At 36.6% G+C, this 24623-nt stretch overlaps 1 protein-coding gene across 1 annotated transcript in view; it reads right to left on the bottom strand.

Annotated features, from left to right (window-relative positions):
* Positions 1–24623, bottom strand: part of KIF6 (kinesin family member 6) — a 147084-nt gene that overhangs the window by 19903 nt on the left and 102558 nt on the right. The window contains exon 16 of the mRNA XM_030945763.1: positions 6368–6418. Coding sequence (XP_030801623.1) covers positions 6368–6418 — 51 coding nt within the window. The remainder of the gene's footprint in view (positions 1–6367; positions 6419–24623) is intronic.

Genomic DNA, 24623 nt, shown 5'->3' with positions numbered 1-24623 from the left:
TTTTAGAGCCAAAAGAGAGATGTACTCAAAGATATACTGATATAAGAAAGATATACTCAAAGATAAGCAAACAAGCTTAGGCCTAGAATCTGTAGTCTGTGTGTATAGAACCAGATTTATTTTTTGTTCACTCTACCTCAAGTCCTGTTTCAGAATCATAGAATCATTCTGGTTGGAAGGGACCTTGGAAGCTTGTGTGGTTCAAAATGCTCAAGGTTTGGTGAAAATGTAACCAGATTATGTCCAGACATCTTGTGAAAACTCCATGAACAGAGATCCTGCAAACTTCTTTGATGACTTTTTCAATGTGTAACTACCCTCACAGAATCTTACTATCTTATCTTAATAGACCAAACTAGAGAATTGAAAACTTCATCTTCAGATTCTGTCTTGTTAGACACCTGAAGGAATTTCTAAATAATAATACAACTCTCACTCATTATTTCAGAAGAAATGCTTACTACAAGAAAGCTTACAGAGACTGCAAGCTGTTCCAACAACAGTGAAATGCCAAAGTCAGTGTCAAAAAGCTGAGTACTGAGTAGCTGTGCTACAAGTTCATGACTCCTAATAAAAATATCACTTGATCCAAAAATGTCTTTGCTCTTTTCTGAGGTCTGATCACTGGATTTGAGTGGGTCACATGGGAAACATGGGAAGTTTAATAGGAACACACAAGTAATCTGAGAATTTTCTCTAACAGTTCAGGAGGACATATTTGCAAAGACTTCCAGTAAATATCAGTATTCTCTTTCTTGAAGACAAACTGAAAGAGAAGACTCATGCCTGCCTCTAGAATTTAACCTTGGTCATAGTAAATCCTGCTAAAAAAAGTAATAGAAAAAAATACAGCAAAAAATAAAACTACAAAACACTCTAGAAGGACCAGAGAGAAACCTGTGGAAAGAAAAGTCTATGTGAGATTGAGGCCTGAAGAGACAGGTCGAAGAAGTGTCATCTTATTTAGAACATACTCCTACAGTTTTAAACTTACATCCCATGTAATACTGGGAAAATCCCCAAACATAATACCTAAGAAGAAACCTCAAGTGCTGTGGTAAGGAATCATTGCAGCTTGTCCAGTTGCTGCTTTGAATCCATGGCTTTTTTCCTGATTGTGATCATCTTTACAGAAGAACTTGGCAGATACAAAAATAAAAAAACTCTTCAAGAGCTCACAGTTTCAGCCATAAACTATGCTGACTTGAAGCACAAAATAGCATGCAAAACCAAGAGAGTAAGTTTGTTACAGTGTGTAGCTTCACAGTTACCAAAGGATATAGTCTAACAACTTGTAATGTCCAAATGACTGCTTATATATATTTTCAAAATGAATTGTCCCTATACTGTTGCAAGCATTTGATTAAAAACTACTTTGGTAAATATGTCTACAAGTATCTAATATATTTCAATAATTGTACAAAGCAAATTCAAAAGTATCTGTATCTTTGGCAGAGTAAAACTTGTTAATAAAGGCAAAGAGGTACTGATTTTGAATTTTCATCCAGTTGTGATATTGGTATCTTTGTCTTAATAATAATGAAAAATAAACATCCCTTTTAGCAAGCACAACTTTACCAGCTTTCTGTCACTCACAATTCCTATTTCCTTTGAAACAGACTAAAGAAATTAAACTCATCTCTAAAGAAAATGGCCTTGATGCCACTAGAGGTCACCCTAGGAATAAAAATCAGTGTGTACCATGCACAAAAACATACAAAACCACCACTGCTGTTTGACATTTCAAGCGCAAATGTACAGAAGAACATAACACACAGAAAGATCGTGACTTGTGAAAATTGTGTGTTCCTAAGAGAAATCTTTCCCTTATTCTGAGGCTATTGTAAACTGACTACACTGCTCTCTAGCATATTTCAGCCCTTGGATGCCTGGTACTACTGGGGACATTGCCTTATCTCTTTCAAAAAACAACAAACAAACAAACCCCCAACAAAACCCGAAAACCCAACCAAGCAAAAAAAACAAACCACCACCTCCTTGAAATTATGGACTTCAGATTATTTCTCTAAAGTGCTTTATTTAGCCCATACATAAGATATCATTTTTCATCACCAAGAATGATGGTCTTAAAACAGGCCATCTATTATTCTCCATGCACTATGCTGGATTTGTGTGGGAAAACACAAACTGCCAGTTTCCTCAGCTTCTGTCATTTTGTGATTGAAAACACTTGTGTCTCTTCATTTCATGGCATTAGTACAGATCAAGACTCTTTGCTTCATATGAAAAAAGTTAAATATCATCTCAGTTACAAGATGCAAAGCAGTGAAAGAAACCAAGTTCATTTTATTTAAATATGGATTTATTTAAAGAACAGATTAACTCTGATGCAAACCAGGAGTTTGGAAGTGTTATGTGCTTTCCATTCACACAGATCATAGCAGATGAATTCAAGACAGTCATAATTATTGGACTAATTAATGTTATATATGTCTAGGAGAGGCTGCAAGGGTTGCAGAGAGGACTACCATACACTTCCTGAACACAAATCCAGAGCAGGTACCTCTCTGGTACCATGGTGGACCAGCATTTCTAATGGCATGAGCCACATTGGAATGCTTCAATGACGAGTTGGGTGGAACTTTGAGCAACCTAATATAGTGAAAAATGTCCCTCCCCATGGCTGGAGGATTAAATATCCTTTCTAACTCAAATGATTCTGTGATCTGAAGCAGCAGTTCCCCTTTGTAACTTTTCTGATATGCAGAATTTTGTCAGACAACATGCATCTTGATGTTGGATATATGGTAGTGGGGGCATCAAAGCATTGGAGGAATCATTGCTTGAAATCCTTTCGTAAGACTGGCTGGAATACTCTTGCAGGAGTACCCTGATGCATTCATTATACAGCACTGTCTGTCCTCTGTGCTGATCATGTTTATTCACTTCTAGACAAGGAAAGGTGAGGAAGCAGAATGAAACATGTTATAAAGAAACACACAACAAGGAATGAAAAAGGGCATAGACTGATACTAACATCTTTAGAACGGGCATCTAGCTTTGAAAATGTAGGAAAAGATGGTACAGATAAAGCTGTAAAGGGAAGAAAGATAAGCAGGAATTTCCCTATCTTTGCTTAAAACCAAATATGTGTTACAAATCTAAATATAAAAATAACATGCCAAAATCTTTGCTCGCAGGCATTTGCCACACCAAATCAAATGCTGGTATGCATTTTCAGGGATTGAAACATATCTGTTGTTTCTGAATCACCTCGTCATTTTATTTTTTATGAGGAATCAGTTTTTCAAGGGAATTTTGCTTAAAAAAGAACTGGGGAACAGCTCTTTGAATAATATGAGAAATACAGAATCTTCTTTATAAAATTCAAGTTACAAAATCTGGCAAAACAAGTGTTTTTTTATTTGGTTTGGTTGAAGTTTTTAAATAAAATATTGATAAAACTGTGCCTTAATACTGAAATCTGTACAAGGGATGCAAATTCCTTACAAAGACCCACATGCGTCCTTTTTTTGTTTTTTCATTTCAAGTAGCTTTACAAAGACAACAGAGTTGGACAATAATTTGCTTCTAACAAACCTCCTCAGAAGCAAAAATGTTTTGCCATCAGGCTCTGCCTTTTACAAAAATACTACTTTAAAGCATCATAAGATAATGCTTCACTAGAATCAAATAAAACATCAACTTTTCTTCTAAAACACTGCAAACCCCAGGGAAAGCTTTTCTTTCCATTCTTTTCTCCCATCTTTTCCACCCTGAAGTGTGTTTGTGACCCAGTGTTTTTGCTGTCAATACTTAGGCAGTGTGCACATTATTTCATTTTAAATACTCCTGAAGTGCCGTTAAGCATGCAAAAGAAACTTTAAATCCTGCCTAAAAATGCAGTTAAGCGTGTTACTCTGAATGATTTTAATAAAGATAACTAAAATTATTTATTTGAATAATAAGGTAGTTTTTTGCAGTTAATAAAGATGAAAGGCACACTGAGATGAATCCTTGCAAATTTACATAAAATATTCAATGTTTCTGGTAGTATACTGACAAACTTTGAAGATCCCTTGTCTCTGATGATACCTCCCATCTATTTGTGTCCTTTTTTAACTCCCAGCATATGGTGTTTTAAAAGAGATAGCTAAGAGCAATGGGCTGAGTAGTGGTGTTTTCCTTCAATAAGAAATCCACATCTTAAGCACAGCCCTAAGGGAAACAGATCTACACTTTTTCAAATCAGACTAGAATAGTTTCTTGAAAAGTTTTAACCATAAAATGCTTTAAGTTAATGGGAAGAAAAAAAAAGGCAGCTGGAAGATGTTAACTTAACTTGGTTTCTAGTTGAAACAATGGTGTGTTTTATTCCATGTTGGGATTTCAACAGACCCTTAATTAGACGTTTGACCACACAGTTTTCATTTAAAAATATCTTGATGACATTCTGATCATCAAGAAGTTCCTGGGAGACTTGGCACCTGTTACTCTTTGAAAAAACATTCATCCAGAAAGGCAGGCAGGCAAATAATACTCCCCAACTCATAGAATAAATATTAAGTTTAAATATCCACAGTATTTCAAATAATAATGTAAATACTGGAAAATACTTTGTGCATTCCAGACTCAGTGAGAATAAGCAGACAGCAATGCTCAAAACAAAAAGGCAAAAACACACAGGTTGCCTGCTATGAGGTGAAATACTAATAGAATATTCACACTGTGAATGTATAGCTGGTAAAGTCACTACTATGGCATTTCCCTAGGACATGAAAAATAATACCTACCTATGTTATAAAAAACAACTTAGTTATTGAAAACAGCATTTGAAACACAATTTTTCTATGTGGTAAAAAAGTCAGTGTACAAGACCAGATATTATCATTCAGATTGAAACACACATTCAGAATATATTAGTTCATTTTTCAAAATATTGAATAAGGAATTCTCATAAACAGCACTTGCTATGATTTATCTTGACATAACTTGTAAGAGCGTTAAAAAAATTACTAAATAGATGGTATTCAAACCTGGAATGAATTAAAGAAATAATTCCATGTTATCCTGAAGATAGCACCTTTAAATTGAACTTCAGAGGAGGAAAGGGGAGGGCAGGGAAGGGGAGGAGTTGGACAGGACTCACAGCAATCATTTAGTCCTCTTCAGGGCTGACCAAAAGTGAAAGCATATTACTATTAAACAGGGTGCTGAAATATGTTTTAAACAGTCAGGTATGGGACATTGATCACCTATCAAGGAAGCCTCTTCTTGGTAAAGCATCTTTTCCTAATATCACATCTGAACCTCCCCTGATGCAGCTTTGAACCTTTCACATGTGTCCTGTCACTGGATAACAGGAAGAAGAGATCAGCAATTCCTTCCCTTCTCCTTCTCATCCTGATAAAAATCAACTGAGTTTGATTCCTGGGCTTTGTTGACAGACAAAATTATTTTTAGTGCTGATTTTAAAATCAAAATAAAAAAGGATAAAGGTATGAAATAATAACATTATCACCAAAGCTTGAGATGCATAGGTAAACTAGCAACAGAAACAGTTTTGCTATTCTGAAGTAACTTACTCACCTGACTTTTGGAAGAAAAGATAGTCCCCAAATTTTCTCTCTCTTATGAAGAGATAAATGTTCTCTATGTTATGTATACCTAGAAATACACATATCAGATGCAATCTGGTCCAAGTTAACTCCATCTTTTATGTGAAGTAGGTCCATGAAGGTACATTTGGGATTCTTCTATGAATCTAAATGAGGGGGGATCTAAACTGATTGCTCCAGAGGTTTTCTGTCAAATTTTGGCTGAAGTTTACTGTCTCCAAAGGGGAATTCTCTTATGAACACTCCTAGGCCATTTCAGTACAAAGTCAGTGAAGTCAGCTTAAAGCATCTTAAACTAAATTTGGATGATTTTCCACTTTTGTGAACAACTGAACAACAGAATTTTAGCTTTACAGCTGTGTCAACAGAAACAGCAAGAATAACTTCTCAATTTCAATAACTAGATGTGAGAGAAATGAACTGTATATGCCTTCAGTCCCCCTTGGAATGAGAAAAATTAAAAAGAATGTTAGATTGTGGCAACATGGCTACTAGCTCAGCCTCAGGACAAATCAGTGTCTGGTTAATGGGAATTCAGATTAGACTAATCAGAAACCAAACTCCCAAATCTGTAAGAATTGTGTATTGTTTTTCTCATCACATATAAAATTAGATGACTTTTGAGTAAAAATTCAGGAAAAGTTCACATGTGCTTTGTGGCATGGACTACTGTAGAAATACTGTGGCAAAAAATCTGTCATAGAAAACACAGCCTGCCTCCCAAGCAGATTCAGCCCTGGGAGAGAGCTTGCTGCTGTTGTATCCTGTCTGAAATGTTACACTCTTACCTAGAGCTGCTCTCTGTATCTGCCTCTGGATTATCTTTCCTTTCAGATGGTCTGTAAAAGACACAAAATGCAAATAATTAGAATTCAGAATGTCAAAAATTAATGAAATCATTGCATATTTCCCACCATTTAAAACTCCCTGTGCCACTGGCCAATTTTAGGCATTTTTGTGATCCATGGGACAAGTTGATTTCTGAGTTCTGTCATTCTCTCTACTGCAAGTAAACAAGTGGGCACAATGTGACTCTACAAATACTGAGATTTAGTTGTCCAGTAAGAAGGACTGAAAATTAAGCATTTACTGTCAAGCATTTTCACAGGATTATGATCTCCTACTGCTAGATACAAAAGAAGTCCAAATGGGGTCAGAGGACATATAGAATTCCAAGTATTTGTTCAAACAGACTTAAAAGTGCTTACGAGATAGTAGGTCACTAGTCCACCCCTTTTCTAGTGAAAAACTTATTCCCAAAATCCATTTTTTCTTCTCTGTCATGTTCAGTTTTAGATATTCCATGTACTAGATCTTCTGCAAGTTCTACTACTGCCCTGGTTCTGGCTGGGGTTAACTTTTTCAGTAGCTGGGAGGGGATCATGAGGTTATTCTGTACTACCTCATGTCATTGCTGGGGGCAGGGGAAGGGGACACTCTTCTCAGAAGGGTCAAGAAAACATGGCAGAGGGAGCCATCCTATATTGTCTAATAGGAGGAGGAGGTTTTCCGTGTGAATTCTTGCTTTTCCTGTACCCCCTATCATTAAAATTGTTGCTGTTACTGTTCATTTTCTTGTCTCATTGCTGTTTCCAGTAAATTGTTTTTATCTCAGCCTGTGTTCTTTGCCTTTCTTAACTCAAATAATTCTCTCCATCCCACCACAGCTGGGAAGGGGAGGGGAGAATGGGCAGTGAGAGACAGCGCTGTGTGGAGAGTCTTGGTGGGGGCACTGAGCTGGGCAGTAATATTCCTATATCATGGCAACTACTCAACAGGACTCATTGTGTAGTTGTCATTGGTTTTCAATCAAAAATTAACCAATTCCATTATCTCAACAATCCTAGTTAGACTCCCATTGCCCATAGAACTAATTTTTTATCCTTCTTTTATCAATTTCCTACCTATGACAATGGGCCAATTTCCCAATTATTCCAAACAACAATTAGATTACCACACGGGAAGCCATTATTCAAAGACATTAATGGAACTAATAAAGGAATAACATAACCTTAAATATGGAATTTCAGCAGTAAATGTATTCTGAAAGGGTATGGGATTATGTCTCTCAAGTTTTCAAATTAAAACAATTTCTAAGCAGAGGTTTGTTCATAATATTACTAAGCTGTAAATCTGGATACCAGGGAAAGAAAAAAATCCATGCTGGATTCACTTTTTTCCCCCCCAGACCTGTGATTATCTATATCATATTAGTGTGCATTTTGAATTAAAAATATCATTTTTCTTACAAGTGAAGTCTTACAGAGTAAGCTAATCAGAGGCAAATTAAATCATTAAAAATTGGCAAATGCTTAACCAGAGAATATAAATAAACACTTAAATTCACAGGTCATGAGAATGAGATTGTTCTGTGAGCACAAAAGGACTATAACAAATTGAATTTATTTGGGAATTATGAGAATAGTTGTTAAGTATTTAGTAGCATTGTAAGAAATGTATTATTTGAAATACATTGCAGTATAACAATCAAGTTTTGTTGTTTTGAATGTCTATAGTAAACAAACAAAATAAAACCCTCATCTACTCTTCAACTATAAAATAAACATAGCTTTTTATTTTTATGCAGAGGTAGTTTTATTATTTTTAATTATTTTACATTAAACCAATGACTTTTTCTGTAATTAAAGTTACCCATAAAATTAGGAAAATATAGTCTGTAAAATAAGGAAAAGCCTTCAGCTACTGAGAAACAGGTTAAGTGAAGTAGCTAACTTCATCTAACCCTGCTATAAAAACAAATAAATCCTCCATCTCAGCTGTACTAACACTCGATCAAAAAACCACATTCAGTTAAATAAGTTGATTCCTTTAACTATGGAAAAAACACCCTTGATTACTATTTTTTACTGATAAAAACCTGGTTGAATGGTCAACATTCTTGCTATTTGTGCTGTGAAAGCTCTATAAAGCAATTCCATTGATTTCAATACTCAATGAAATGTGATTAAACATGCTCCTTTTTCCTCAAATTGCTTTTTGCTCTTCTGACTATTTAGATCCTTGTATTCTATGGCACTGTTTCATACAGTGTGATGTTACTCATTCAATATTGAGCCATGAGACAGCCATGAAACAATTTGTGGTAATCTTGAAACTCATTTCAATGGATTAACATTAACCGAGGTGCCTCAGATACAATCTATACATTCATAACAATCTATACATTTACCCTTTGTGTAAGGGATCAGAAACTCTCTTAAGCACTGTGAGCTGCAAAAGGCAACTGCCACTGTCATTTGAAAAAAATGGCTCCAGTAGGGACAACAGGCTTTCACCAAGAGCCACCTGAAAATAAGGGTGACATACAGGTCTCAATTTTGTCAATAAATGGTGTTATGTCTCCTTTAACATTGCTAGAAACAGATCATCAGCAATCGAAATGTTTTGCATTTCAAGTAGCAATGAGGCCAACTGAAAAAAAGCAGGCCAAACAAGTCAATGAGAGTAAGACCAAGCAGATAGACAACAGCTTGCCATCAGTACAAAAATGTGGAAACACAAGAACATTGGGACTGGATTTTAAATTGTCATAGCCAAGAGGCTTCACTTTCAATTACATAGAGTTTAGTCTGAGCACAGCTGGGATAGAAATGAGAGAGGCTGCAGAAGCTCTATTTGTATTGTCAGACCATTGTATTGTCATTGTATTTGTCAGACCATTCAGCAGTGTGAAATTATCCCAAATGTTCCTCTCCCTTCACTCTACCCTTTGTACACTTCTGTTCCGTGACATGGACCATGATGTTGCAATAAAACTTCTATTGTGAAGAAGCTTTGTGAAAGAATGAGAAGTTTGAATCAGACCACCTGTAGTCAGAGAGGAACCAAAGAACACTTCTCCACCGACTAGAAAAATAAAACTCCAGCCATACTATTCTTCTAGTAAAAGAGTTTTCTTTTTCTTCTTTAAATAGAAAGGTGATATTTATCCAATTCACATAGTTCAAACTGCCTTTTCAGGGCAGTAAAAAACTGAACTTCATTTCCCAGAAAACTTCCTAAGGAAAAATTGAAATTGTATTATGGGAAAAGTAGGCCAAACACAAGTTCAGATTTGGGGGACATAGTAGTATCATGAGGCACCTGACTATAATTCCATACCAATACTTAGCCAGACAGATGTGATTTAATCTTTTGATTTGTTTTAATCCAATTTGAAATTTGACAGTTTGTTTAGATTTCATTTGGGGAAAAAATGTTTTCACTTAGAAGCTCTTATTTTTGACAAACCCTTAAGATTTTCTGTATATGTTTTTGATTAAAGTAATCTTGTTTTGTTTTCACTATAAATACTTGTGGGGGAGAATGAATGTTTCTGACCTGCTCTACTTTTCTGCCTCTGAGAACACCATTGTCCCAATGCTAGGCTTGAAGTTCATAAGTGACAGAAGTAGGGGATGATTCCAGTACCGTTGCCCGCACAAATCTTCCCATGTAAACAAAAGGAAGATTTCAGTCTTAAGTACTGCCAGTTCTACAATCTTCATAAGCACAAATATATAACCAAAGAAATATGAAGAATCACATTCTCATAAAAAACCCTACCATGTCTTCTGATTCTAAGTGTAAAGTTGTGGAAGAGGTAATGCTTAAATGTGGTTTGCAAAAATTGAATTTAAGACATGGAGAACATCGCTCAACATATGGCTAATTATATTTTCTGAAGTTTCACCAAAGAAGAGGCTAAAAATAGGTCTATAGCTGATACCAAATATTTTTTTCCAGCAGAGTCATTCTTCATCTGGAGATAACGGTCCCAATAAAATGTTGACTGCTGCAACTCCACATGTTTTGGCAAGAAAAGTAGTTTTGTGGAATTTAAGAATTCACTCAGCATGCAGCCACCTGTCATTAAGGCTGTGATAAATCTGTTGGTTTTGGCCTGCATTTCTGGAGACATGTAGGTATGGAAAAGAGATGAGCCGGTAACACAGAACTTCAGCTTTGTGACAGGAGACAAAAGCAAGGAGGGAGATGGAGAGGATAAAACAGAATAGAGAAATCTAATTAAGAATGATGTAAAGCAGAGGAAAGTGTCCCATTTGGTGACTAAATAGGACAGAATACATAACTTGAATAATATGGCTGTCCTTTAACTTCTTGTCTTTGCATTGTTCCAGACTGTTTCAAGGATCTGAAATTATCTTCCAATGTATTATAGACAAGGAATGCTTTGACCTGAAGCATATGCTTCAGGACAATACAAAAGTGAATATGTTACAATTAAAAAAAAACTACTGATTTTAAAAATGGTTTTTTTTTTGTTTGGGTCCATGTTACAGGTTTTAAAACTTCTCTTATGTTTTATTAGATTCTCAATATAATACTATTATAATGTTTCAAAGACCACTAACTCAAAAACTGACAGGCTAAAACCTTTGTCAATGACTTCTCATCTCTTGCTATTTTTTAGTATTTTTTTCTTTTATTTTACATTTTTCAAGCCTGCATTTATCTTAATGCATCCTTTCATCATGGGGATCCTGAAACCTTCACACCTCAAATAGGACGCTGAATGTTTCACTTTCTTTGTTGTTAAATCACTTTTGGTGTTACACAAAATATCTAGCAGAACATCCTCCTATGTATCCAGGGCATCTGATTCCTGGAACTCACCCTGCAGGGATTTTGAGTCTCTAATCAGGCTATATGGTATCAGATGTTGCTTTTTTCCCCCCTGTTTCTCACACTGCCACACCAGTCACTATCTGGGGCTGCACAAGAAGCTGTGATGGAACACAGCTGGGACAGCCGACCCCAATGGACCAAAGGGATATTCCACCCCATGTGGCATAGTGTTTAGTTAAAAAAAGCTAGGGGGAACAAGAACGAAGCAGAGCCATTTGGAGTGACAGTATTTGTCTTCTTAAGTCACTCTTAGGAGTGAAGGAACCCTCTTTCCTGGAGTTGGCTGAACATCTGGCTGTCAATAGGGAGTGAAGGAATTCCTTATTCTACTTTGCTTCCACACACACGTTTTGCTTTACCCATTAAAATAGATAGTTTTATGAGTTTTCTTACTTTTACTTTTCTGATCCTTTCCCCAGTCCCACCAGAGGGGAGTGAGCAAGTGGCTGTGTGGTGTTTTTTTGTCAGATGGGCTTAAACCTTGAGAGGAAATAAGTGGGGGTTTTGTTTGTAATGCAATGCCCCTATATTTGCTGTTGGACTCAGCTACCACCCAACTATGAAAACCAATTCAAGACTCTGAAACTATTAAATCTGATTCATGAAGTTGCATGCACCCACTCGAATCAGATATGAAGTCCTGCTGAATGAGCAGAAGTTAAATATGCATATTCAGCAAATAATCACTCAGAGACAAAGAGGGGAGCAATCATATAACTTGCATGAGCTTTGTACAGATATATTTTTAACTGCACTTGAGGTTAGAGTTGTAACAGCTTACAAAGTATTCCTGAAAGTAGGAGATATTGAACCCAAGCATAGATATTCAAATGGAACAATTTCTCAAACTGAGAAGATTAAACAGAGATAGTTATAGGAAATCTTACCAGATGTGTTAGAATATTTTTTAAAATCTAGTGATGAAATTGTATGAGAACACAGTCTATGATAAGAAGTATCTGACAAGAAAAGTAATGGAATAAAAGAAAATATTCTATTCTAATGCAAAATCCTGCAGCGCTAAGAACAAATAAACCTTTCAGCCTTTCTCTGACCCAGAGAAATATTTGGGACAAATTCTGAATTTTCTTTTCAAACTTTGTCCTTCTCCAATGGCAAAAACATGTCAGTTGGCTCTATTAAGACAATGTGCAGAGACAAAGTAGTCTGCATTAGTAAACTGGCTCAATGCTATGTCTGATGGAAATGCTTAATTTTGGAATACATGGTTGGCCAAATCCCTTGTAATTTGATAGCTTCTCATTTTCAGAAAACCCTTGGTGGCATCAGGGAGGAAAACATATTATTGCAATACTCAGAGCCTCTCTGATGCACATGCATTTTCCCAGGTATGAAATATGGCCCTCATCATCATTAAAAATATATGAGTGACAATACCTCAGGTAACATACTGTAGAGTATAACCTGATGCAGCAAATTTCTGCCTTCTGCAGTGGTTTAAGATTTTACTGCCTCTCCTTTCTCCTCTTCCCTCTCCCTTCCCTCCATCCCAAAGTTTGCTGTCAAAGGTCAATGCCCCACAGCAGAGAATGTAGAAGGGAATGTCTGCCCATGTTCTGGCTGCTCTAGCAGCAGAATTTGGCACATCAGCACAAGCATACCAGCAATTTAAGATGAGACGCTATCATCAACTCAACTGCAATGTCTGAAATACAAGTAAACACTCTCTTTTGCCATCTGGGAAGAAAAGATTGGAGAAAGTAATTGCCAGCAAAGAGATGGGCCAGACCATTGGGAGCAAGGAAGCTGATGGGATTTAATAGAGCTCTGCAGTCAGAGCTCCCAGGAAGGACAACAGGTTTAGAATTTGAAGCACAACTGTGACTTCCACAAATTCATATTTGCAAACCATAGCCTAAGCTCAGCACATTACCAAACACACATGGAAATACACAGTTTTTCCTCCATAATCATAATAAAGGATACATAATCTCCTTCCTTGGAATTTAAATATCCCATATTCAAGTGGATACATTTTACTACGATGTAGGATACTGCACATTTTGAGATTACTGTTTAAAATATCAGATTGGGGCAGGTTCCCTTCTTTGCCAGACTCAGCTGAGACAATAATAGGTTTTATTGACACATTTAATACCTTCAAGAATGATTAAATTTACAGACAGAAAGCTTATAACATAGCAATCTCTGCCAGTCATTGCTACAGGATGACAATGTATTTGACTTCCTAGAAAGAATCTCTTCACTGAAAGGGTGTTCAGGCATTGGGATGGAATGTCCAGGGAGGTGATGGAGTCACCATCTCTGGGGGCATTCAAGAAAAAACTGAACGTGGCACTTAGCGTTATGATCTAGTTGAAGAGTTGGTGATTGCTTAAACGTTGAACTCAATTATCTTGTGGCTCATTGAGCTACTCAATTTACAGTCCTCTAAACTCTTGACCCATTTCTATGCGTTTACTTCTAACTTCCATATTAAGTCTCCTCCCCTTTTTCTTCATGTTCTTGTTAATTCTGGCCAGATTACTTTTGTTCTCTCACAAGATGATGACTTACACTTTATGATTGAAGGACCTTCCTGTTTATTGTTTGGCCTGCATTTCCACAGCATCCTTTATCCCACATCCCAGTTTTTTTTTTTTTTTTTTTTTCTAATAGCATTTCATACATTCTGGCTCTAAAGAACAAAAAAAAATGATAGGGTTAAACAGCAAAACTATACAGAAACTGATTTTATTTTCCTGCTGACATCATTCTGGACCTTGATCTTCCTCTAAGTACAAACTGTCATAGGCTACATAGGCCTTAATTGTTGAAGCATTCCCAAGGGAACACTTGGACACTTTTTCTAAAAATCTAGGTACTCAACACTTGGACATTTAGGATAACCTACATAAAACATTAACGGCTCTGGACTGCAGCTCAGCATCTCCTTGAAACTGGAAATCAGAACCAATGTTTTCTGAATTTACAAAAAAATGCTTGGACCTTTATTTTCATGTCCCAAGGTTGGCTGTCACTACTTATTTCTGACCAGGCATTTCTAGCAAAGCATGGATATACAGCAGCAAGCACACTCCAAAGGACTTCAGCAGAAGCACACTTTATGTCTGGATACTCCATGGGGAGTGGATAGGCAGCTCAGCCAATAAAGTAGTACTTCTGTATGTGCCGTAGCAATGGCAGTTTGTTGCATTCAATAAGTGAACAAATTTTGCGGGGGGGGGATTTATTTGGTTTTGTTTTTCCTGGGTAGTTCTAAATTTTGGTACCTAAATTTCACTTAAGCTGTATCTTAGATGCCAGAGTGCTATTTCAGGTATTGTCCAAAGTGAACAAATATTCTGTTTATCTTCATATGTTAGGAAAGAAACAGAAATGAAGCACATCTGGAAACTATCGTTCTGTTGTTTATCACATCTATTTGTTCATGAATTAAATAAGCTGGTCCAAAAAGCATGACTGAAAAGCAATGCCATATGGATAAAGAGCTATAATCTGTGAATTTAGTGCTCTGGATGCTTATACGATTAAATGCCACTCATCTCTTGATTATTTCTTAGAAATTAATGTGAAGAAAAAGAATAAGGAAAATAGAGAAATAACTTTGTATACAGCTCCTATCCTTTACACATTTTCAAATATGCAAATTTAAGAAGGATGAAAAATAAATAAAGGGTTCTTAATAGCATAAACAAGCAAAGTCAAAACCAAAGGATTTTACCCCCAACAAGTTTTCTGGTAATAATGCACAGGTCTCAGTTAATATTTTAGGCAGAAAGTGACTGTATCTGAGTTTCAGATTAACATGGTTATTTTCTGTTTTTTCTGCCTTCATGGCTTTGTAATTTCTATGCAACAATTTGATGTCCAGTCTCATCTTCTGACATTTCTTCTGGCCAGAGCTGTCCAACATAAAATTAAATACTGAGTTCCAGGGCTCAGTATGTACTTCAGTTTCATAAACTTAAAATTTTGCTCTTACCCAAGGAATTGTCCTGGCATTGAGCACATAGTGCTGTGTAACTTCTGGTCAGATGAGACAGACTGATATTAAGAATCTGACAGATATGACACAAAATTAAAAATAAAATAAATTTTAAAAAATTACTATGCTGAAGCTGATTAGATATGCTATCATGTTTTGAGGCCATGCAGATAAACATGTCAGGGTGATGGAAACAAGTCAGAGTAAGAATGAGTGTACGACACACTTTTTTTATTCATTTACTTGTAATATATCTACCAAACCTTTGAGAAGTGACTCCTTGAGTGTCAGACACATACTAGCAACCCAGTAAAATCTGAAATAGCTTCCTGTGAAGATGGAGCACATATTCACTGTTGTGGATAAGCCCAAGACTGCTTCTTGAATTGCTCAGCAGTTTAAAACACAACCTGATTATATATAACTGGTATAATGATATAATCAGTTCAGAACAGACATCTTCCCTCAAACTTAAAGTGCATGAAAAAATCTTCATATTACAGCTATTTGCTGTTGATTGCATTCCTTCTGCAACATTCATAACCAACTGTAGTGACATCACATGATTTAGGAACTAGTTTGATTAGAAAAAAACAGCTATTGTCTTCTAGTATGTGTAGGTCTATGCCTAAGCTACAAGTCTGCATGAATGCTGTCTAGACATGTAGATGAACCATGAGATATTATGAAGAACAAATTTCCCTTTCTGTGCTTAGGAAGGAATATCACTCTTGCACAGTACTACTCTGAATAAGTGGAGATCTACTTCTCTAAAATTTGAAGGTTTGATTCTTCACTGTTAAAATGTCTGGCCATCCAATACTAAAGACTTAAATGACTTGGATACAGGACTTGAGGGAATACTAAGTTTACTGCTGAGACTAAATTGGGATGAGCTATTGACTCCCTTGAGGGCAGAGAGGCCTTGTAGAGAGACCTTGACAAATTAGAGAGATGGGCAATCACCCACTAGATGAAGTTCAACAAGGGAAGGTGCTGGATTCTGTACCTGGCGTGGGGCAAACCTGGCTGTCTGTATATAGTAAGGAATGAGAGGCTAGAGAGCAGTGCTGGAGAACGGGACCTCAGCTCCGTCTGTGGTAAGGGACCTCAGCTCGGTCTGTGGTAACTTGAACAGGAGTCAGCAGCGTCCTGGCGGCATCAGATGCAGCATCGGGAGAGGTTCAGGTTGGATATCAGGAAAAGGTTCTTCACCCAGAGTGTGTTTGGGCACTGAAACAGGCTCCCCAGAGAAGTAGTCACAGCCTCAAACCTCACAGAGTTTAAGAAGCATTTGGACAATGCCCTCAGGCACATGTTGTCACTCTTGGGGTTATCCTGTGCAGGGCCAGGAGTTGTTCTCAATAATCCTGATGGGACCCTTCCAAGTCAGTATATCCTGTGATTCTATGATCAAGGAAAACTTTTTGTACAAAAGATTGTAGGATTCAACACACACACACACACACACACACACACACACACACACACGCACTCCTCATAATATAGCATCAACTATCACCTAGCATTTTTTCTTTAATAGAGCAAATTGAATAGATTGACATAAGAACATACTATAGCCTAATAAAACACCAAAATGCAGTGTAGCAATCTAGCAATGACTACCTATTTTCAGTCAAAAGACAGTTTGCAGGCAGAAATATGTTACTGAGTATTTTTCCAAGTTTATAGTCATGGCTTGATTAAATCCAATGAGCCTGGTCAATTAGTTTTAGTTATTCTAGAGAAACTTTAAGTAAAAAATGTTTACTTGGTTTCTTCCTGAGCATAACTTTTTCCCGTGAAAATAGTTCTGTTTGTAAAGAACAGAACATCATTTGTAATAATTAGAAAATGAAAATGATTCCTACATATGTACATTCCAACTTAGAGCCAAAGAAAACATTAACATCTTGGGCCTGGAGTGACTGTTACACTAATAAGGTTCTTCTGTTTAAAGAATAGCACACCAGGGGAGCATAATAGAGCTGTTCAAATGAGTTCATTCAGTTTGGTATTTTGTGAATAACTCATTTGACAAATCATGTTTTCTCATTCTGAGGACCCATTCAGAATACATACTGTAACCCTGGGGCATTGCCTATTGTTTGAAAGTAAAAACAAACATATGCAAGCAACCCTGAAACAACGGACAATATTTAGCATTGCCGTTAACATATGCATTGCCCCCAAAAGCCAAAAGACTTCTACTTTCTGAAATAGGTTTGCTGAGTGCTGCTGCAAAGACTACTTTATATTACCAAAGATGGTATAGTCTTCTTATAAGGAAGAGCAGAAAAAAGAAAAAGGCCTCAGCAAAGCTACTAGAACTGCCTGGTTCTCTTACCAGTCTCATTTATACCAGATCAGATAAGAAAAGTCCTACACCAGCTAAGGAATGAGGAAGATAGAGCAATGACCTGTGTCCTTCTCTGTTTTTTGAAAATGGCCAAAGCATGACCGTGCTGCAGCAGCAGCAGAACAGACAGCTCTGGCACAGCTGCCATAAACATAAGTGTACCTCTGAAGGGAGAGAGCCTGCATCACACACAGGCTGGACATATCAGCCTCCCAATAAACCAAATTTTACTGTTCTCCTTGGGGTTAGGGTTATGCTTAGGGTTAAGGTAGAGAAAACTTGAAAGTCCGGAGATCAGGGTCAGTACACAGGAAGAGGCATGTCAAGGGGACCATTGCAATAAAACAACATTGCTCCATCCACACGTTACATGGCGAAAATACTCAAATGCTGGGTATCTATGCCTAAGAAAACAGTCACTTTTTCTGACAAAATTAGGGAAAGGTTTAAAAAAACCAAAATGCCTTTGAACATATCTCCTTTCCAGAGCATCAATTCATTACCTGATTTCAAGATTTAAATTCCTTTATGGAAAGAAAATTCTTCCTTTACAGAAAATAAATTAAAGGTTGCAATTTCAAAGAGGAACAATTCGGCAAGCCTCAATCCATAACCTGCAAATCATGGCATCCCATGCAATTTGATTGCTTTCCCTTTGGTGAAAATGATTCATAGACATGTAGGTCATGGATATCTTCTCCCGTCTTTTCATTTGACTCCATTGCTGGATTCTTGGATTTCAGTAAGGTTAATTTCAAGAGAAAAAATTACAAACACTCAGAAAAGGAGATATGATGAAATAAAATGCAATTGAAAAAAAAATAATTTGGAAATAGTCAACAGGGTAATAGATCAGGATGAAATTAAGGGCTGTGAAAAATACCAAAACTTGCCAAAACTAACCTCACTGAAATTGTCAAATCAGAAGAAAAAAATAAAAGAGGAAGACAGAAAAGACAGGAGGAAAAGAATTGAATGAAATTACCTGACTAATCTAAAAAATTTAAAAATTGTCACCAAAGGGAAAACAATAAAAAGACATGGCATGCCATGAAATGCAAGGATATGGACCAAAACAGAAAAGAAAGCATTACACTCAGGAAAGGAGATATGATCAAATAAAATGCAATTGATAAAAATTAGGAAATTTGGAAATTTAGTGAAGACAAGCAAATGGACCAGGATGAAATGAGTTGCAGCGAAAAGGACCAAATGTTAACCTAAATTAACCTCACTGAAGTTGCAAAATCGGGGGAAAAAATCAAACAAGATAAAAGACAAGAGAACTACTGTAAGAAAGGACCAGCCTAATTTGAAAGAAAAAAAAAATTCCTCCCAAGAAAGGAAATGAAATCTTGAGAACAGAAAAGAAAGTGTTCCAACAGTCTGGAAAGGAGATAGGATCAAATAAAATGCAACTGAAGAAAACCCATACAATTTGGAAATTTAGACTAAAGGCAGATGGATCGGGATGAAATGATGTGTTTTGAAAAGGTCAAAGAATTTCCAAAATTTATTGTACCGAAATCCCAAATCCAGGAAACAAACGCAGACAAAATATAGGTGAGGATATTGATGAAATGATCGGCCTTATTAAAAAAAAACAAAAAAAAAAACTCACCTAAGTGAAAACAATTAGATTGCATGGCATGCCATGAAATTTAGTGAAAAAGTCCAAGACTTGCCCCAATTCCAATTAACCTTTACTGAAATCTCTAAATCAGAGGACTATGTCAAATGATATATCTGTGAAGAAATTGTTTTCTTTTTTGTCAAGTAAATTTTCCTGAAATATACAGTTTTGGAAATTAAATCTCGTGTTTTTATGAGGAATTTTTTAACCATGTTTTGCTCATTTCCCTGTACTTCATGGCATCTCAAGCCTTTTTATTGCTTTACCTTAGTTGAAGATTTTTTTTACATCAGGCATTTCATTTTATCTATCTCTTCCATATTTTTCTTTGACTTTTTTTCCTGATTTTGCAATTTCAGTGATAATAATTTCAGCAAGTTTTGATCCTTTTCACTGCACTTCATTTCATCCCTATCCATTTTCTTCTAGTTCCTCCATTTCAAAATTTTTAAAAATTTTTAAAATGTTATTCTTGTGTTTGTAACACTTCCTTTTCTGTTTGTAACACAAACAGAAAAGCTCCGAGTGTTTGTAACAATTTCCTTTCTGTTTTCAAGATTTCATTTCCTTTCCTGAAAGGAAGAGTTCTTGTGATTTCAATGAGGATAAATTCCGTAGGGTTTGATTCTTTTCTTTGCCCTTTATGCACCCCATGCCTTTTTATTGTTTTATCTTTGTTTTAGCCTTTTTTCCCCCCATTTCTTTTAATGGATTTTTGTCTCTTGTCTCTTCTTTTAACTTCACTCCCTTAGGTTTTATTTGGTATCATTTTGGTAGGTTTTAGAGCATTTATAACTTTTGGAGTATTTATAAAGGAACATGCCACTTCCCAAAGATTGCTCCCTCAATAACTTTGTTCTTGGTGCCATTTATGTTCCAGGCAACTAGGCAAGAAGCTGCTTTTGCTGCTGCACTTAGGGTTAGGGTTACGCTTACAGTTTGTGTTGAGAAAACCACAGAGCCTTGAAGTCCATGGACCCTGCAACTAGAAAAGGCATGCCAACCCCACCATTGCTCTCTTCACACCTTGGTACCACCCACAAGGTGGAAATTCACTTTGAAAAATTCTGATTTTTCTGCTCTGCTTAGGGTTAAGCTTGAAAAAGCTACAAAACCCAGAGCTCCAGGGACACTGCAGCTACAATAAGCATGCCAAGGGTAGCATGGCACTGCCCCAACATTGCTTCCTCACATCTTCCTTTTGGCACCTGCCTCATTTCTTGATCCTTAGCCTTGGAAAATGCTGATTTTTCCTGCTCCGCTTACAGTTAGGACCTATAACATGTACAATGCCTATTGTAAGTATAACAAAGACAGACTTTCTCTACTGTTTTCAGAAAGGGATAGTAACACTTCACAGGCTTTTATAATAGACATTATAGTTTTTTCTGGTTCTCTTACTATCAGCCATCTGGGGACTCAATTCAGCTAAAAGTATTATTATATTATCAATTACCTAGTCATAGGTTGTTTAAAATTGCACTCAGCAAACACAGCTGCACTACTTCAAGACAATTCAAGCCTTGCTCACTTGGCAGAGACTTTTGAGGTTCTAAAAAAATTTTCACATGAATCAAAATATGATCTGTTGACTACAAACAAGGTAGTTAATTGATTACTCTCACTATGAACACAGTGAAAAAGCAAAGAAACAAAAAATCATTAACATGAACCTTTCACTGAAGTTCTAGCAAGAAAGAAAAATACATTCCATCTCTCTGCTTTATATTATGATCCAACTGGATGCTCAAAGGACAAGAAAATACGCTGTGGGCATGTCCATCATAGCACTGAGTCTGCCCCAAGAGGACAGAAACCAATTACCATATGGTAGCTACCTGCCAGGCCTGTGTGAAAGTCATGACACCTATTCTATTAGAGCACCTTGAGAGATCTTCCAGAAGACATTGTGAAAGACCACACCATTTTAGATTATGCTCTACAGATCCATGGTCAATTAGGCCATACAAATAATGTCTGAAGTGGTAGAAAAAGAACCTGAACAGAATCGGGATGAAAGTAAGCTATATTTCATCATGGGAAGCAGGAACTATGTTAAAACTGAAGGATTTGTAACCAAACAGAAAAATAAGATGGAGCATCCTACAAAGCAAAATAAATTACATTTTTAACAAAGAAGAAACCGTAGATGGTGACAAAGTAGTTAAGAAAATAATATCTTTAGAAACTCAGCTGTTTTTCTGTGTTTTCAATTCCTTGCTTCCAAAAATCAAAATGTAACATTAAAAAAAAAAGATCTCAAAACTGCCGTCATAATGGCACGAAACTTAGATATTTATCCAAAACAAACACACATAGGAACTTTGTTTTTTTCAGCATTAAGTTGCCAAACAATTGGGCCAAGAAATTAAGGAGAAAGATTCTGAAGACTCTTGTCAGCCCTGCTGAATGGCTTCAGCTTTAACAGCTACTGCTATTTTTGGTAGACACATAAACATGCCTCGTTTATTACAAAACTGCTTTGAAATTGACCTGCAGATCAGAAACAGACTGGGGCTTCTAGGCACTGGGCCACATTGAATAACATCCCAGCTGGGAAATTACATCTGGGGGACTGTTTGTCCCCATGGCTTGTTTTCTCTTCTGTTTTTCTTACAGATGGCTGCAGGTTTTGCAGACCTAACGTGCTTTGTTATGTTAGGTATAAGCCACACCACTCAGGAATAAGCAACAGAGTTACACACCTGAGATGAAGTATGGAAGAAATAATGTTTGTGTACTATTTTCTGATACAACTTGTGTCCTGATACGAAGACTGTCTCTGTTAAGTGACAGAGCACATCTGTAACAGACAGGCAGCATTCCAGGAGAAAAGGAAATCAGCAGAAACTATGTGTATTGAAGCTTTAATTTTTCATATATCCCAGAGCAGGACAGAAGTGGTGAAGCAGCAGGCAGGCAGGCTTTTTTGCTCAGAGAGCTTCCAGTCTACGTTGATGTGTTTTTGTCAAACCTCCTCCTTTTCATAATAAACTACTGTTGCAGCTTCTTCTAGATCACTGATCTGGCTGTTGATCTGGAATTTCTCAGGTACTGAGCAATCCAGCTAGGATGTTGGACACTGAAATCATGGTACATGCAGCCTGATACTGAACTGGCTTTGAAGAAGGCACACACAGTACACCTGATGGAGAATGTTCTGAATGAGCTGCACAGCACATTCTGCCCACTCACACTGGGTGGGATAGGGCTCAGAGCAACCTGTTCTAGTGGAAGGTGACCCTGCCCAGGGCAGGACAGTTGGAACTGATGACCTCTAAGGTATCTTCCAATTCAAACCATTCAATGATTCTATGAATCTATAGCTAATGCTTGTTGGCCTTGATCAACTAAAAAAACAATAAACATAAATGTGGAAATCTTTTCAGGATCTTCTTTGCAATCCATACACAAGTAGAACTCAAACTGACCTCAGCTAGATTTTTTCCTTAGTGAGGATTTCAAGATTTCAAGTTCCGTGGATTTTAAAGGTCTCTGGTGAGAATACAAGCTACCTGAAGAATGAAATGCTGTGGAATGACATTATTGACTTATCTGCTCATTAAATCTGCATACAGAATATATTTAGTTATGAGTTATTTGCATTTCATTTGAACCATATTTTTTGTGGAATGTAACCTTTCTTCTTGAAGTTTCTCAATCCCTTTTTAAACCAAACCTTGCCATTTTTCTTCTACACTAGTCATTTCCAGTAAAATTTGCTCAGCACATATAAGTTTTTGTAACTACTTGATTGTTTTTGGAATTACACTAGAACAGTGAATTAAATCAGCAACTAGAAAGTCACAGTGTTTATTTCCATAAAAGAATAAGTATCTCAGAATATTACGCTAAAGAATGGAATGCATTTCAAAGCACAGTAATTTCTCTCTTTTTGTTTCACGGCATTCATGGCTGAAACAATGTCCAGTAAGTGAATGTCTTTAACTCAGAACATTTATATTACTGTAAAGAAATAGATAATACTACCAATAATATTAAGCTTTAAGAAAGCATTGCATAGATTTTGATGGGTTCTCTCTTCATCTAGCAAATCATCCCAGCTTTTTCATTTCATCTAGATCCCACGTAAAACACAGAACTTTAACAGAGAAATCTCATCCTTCCAAAGCACAGATACTTCAGCAAAAGTTTAAAAAATGCTATTTGCTTGTGCATGACTTCCCTCAATTCTTTCAGCTCATATAATCATGGCTTAAAATATGTGCAGCATTCCTAGTATCAGCCTTGGTATTCTAGTTCTTAACTAGCTGATCCTTCTTTTTCTAAGTAATTGCCCACATGTGAAGCTACAACAATGTAGATGTACGCCACAGAGTGCTCTCAGATCATCTCTGCCTAAAAAACCTTAACTTCATCTCTCTTATTTATTTTTCTCTCTGTGCAAAAATGCTGCTATCAGTGCCCTTCGTAAAGCTGTACACCCTTCATAGGTGTAAAGAAAACCCTTGCATGGTGTAAAGGAAACCCTTGCACGAAATATTTTTACTTTGGAGTTTAATGTAGATCTGCTTGGCTCATCAAGATGGGGGGGAAGAGTGATAGTACCAAGATTGTTTTTTATGTATACATACATAGAATCTTGCACAAAGAAAAAAGGGTGAATAAAAATTCTGGGTTTATATTAATTAGATTTGGAGTAGGTTTAACATCTACTGTGCATTCACAGAAATAACAGTGTGACATCCAAGTTAGTGAATGAGAATCAGTAATTATCTCTGAGCACTGACAGGTCTTGTCCTTGTTCTCCTCCAGCCTTACCATTTCAGCGTATCATGCCATTAACTGTGACACATATGAACAGTCTTTGAATAATTTGCAAGGAAATTAAATGAGGACTTTTCAATAACCTTGCTTTGCAGTACTAGAACCTGCTGTCACTAAAGATTATAAATTGCTTTGGTATTCTATGATCTTCTGCACAAAAATCTAAACCTGAAATGAGGCAGAGCAGTGCAACAGCTCAGCATTCCTGTGGGTATAGATGCACCATCAACATCATGTGCACATAATCCACCCACCTACCCTTTTTCATTCCGAGAGTGCCTGTTTCCTCACACAGTTATTACTCCCACATGAGTTTGTCCTTCCTCTTCCAGCTTCAATCATAATGTTAGCTGATTTCTGGACAGACTAAAAACAACAGCTGCTTCCCTCTGGGCATTAAATACCATTTAGTATGTTTTTTTCCCTTCAGGAAAAAAACTAAATCTAATAGTGGTAAAAATAACCTAAAACAGCCAGACTTTTATAGGAGTGAAATGGAAATCTTTACTGGTCTTAAAGGCTTCTAACACACAGCACATTCTTGCACATAGGAAACTTTCTTTGGTGGTGAAATTCTGAATGAATGTATCAGTTTAATTACACTGAAAATAGAAGTTGTAGGTCCCCAACTCACTCTTGGATCAA

The sequence above is a fragment of the Camarhynchus parvulus genome, chromosome 3, assembly GCF_901933205.1.
Source record: "Camarhynchus parvulus chromosome 3, STF_HiC, whole genome shotgun sequence".
In the NCBI taxonomy this organism is placed as follows: domain Eukaryota; kingdom Metazoa; phylum Chordata; class Aves; order Passeriformes; family Thraupidae; genus Camarhynchus; species Camarhynchus parvulus.
This window is presented reverse-complemented; position numbering and strand designations above follow the sequence as displayed.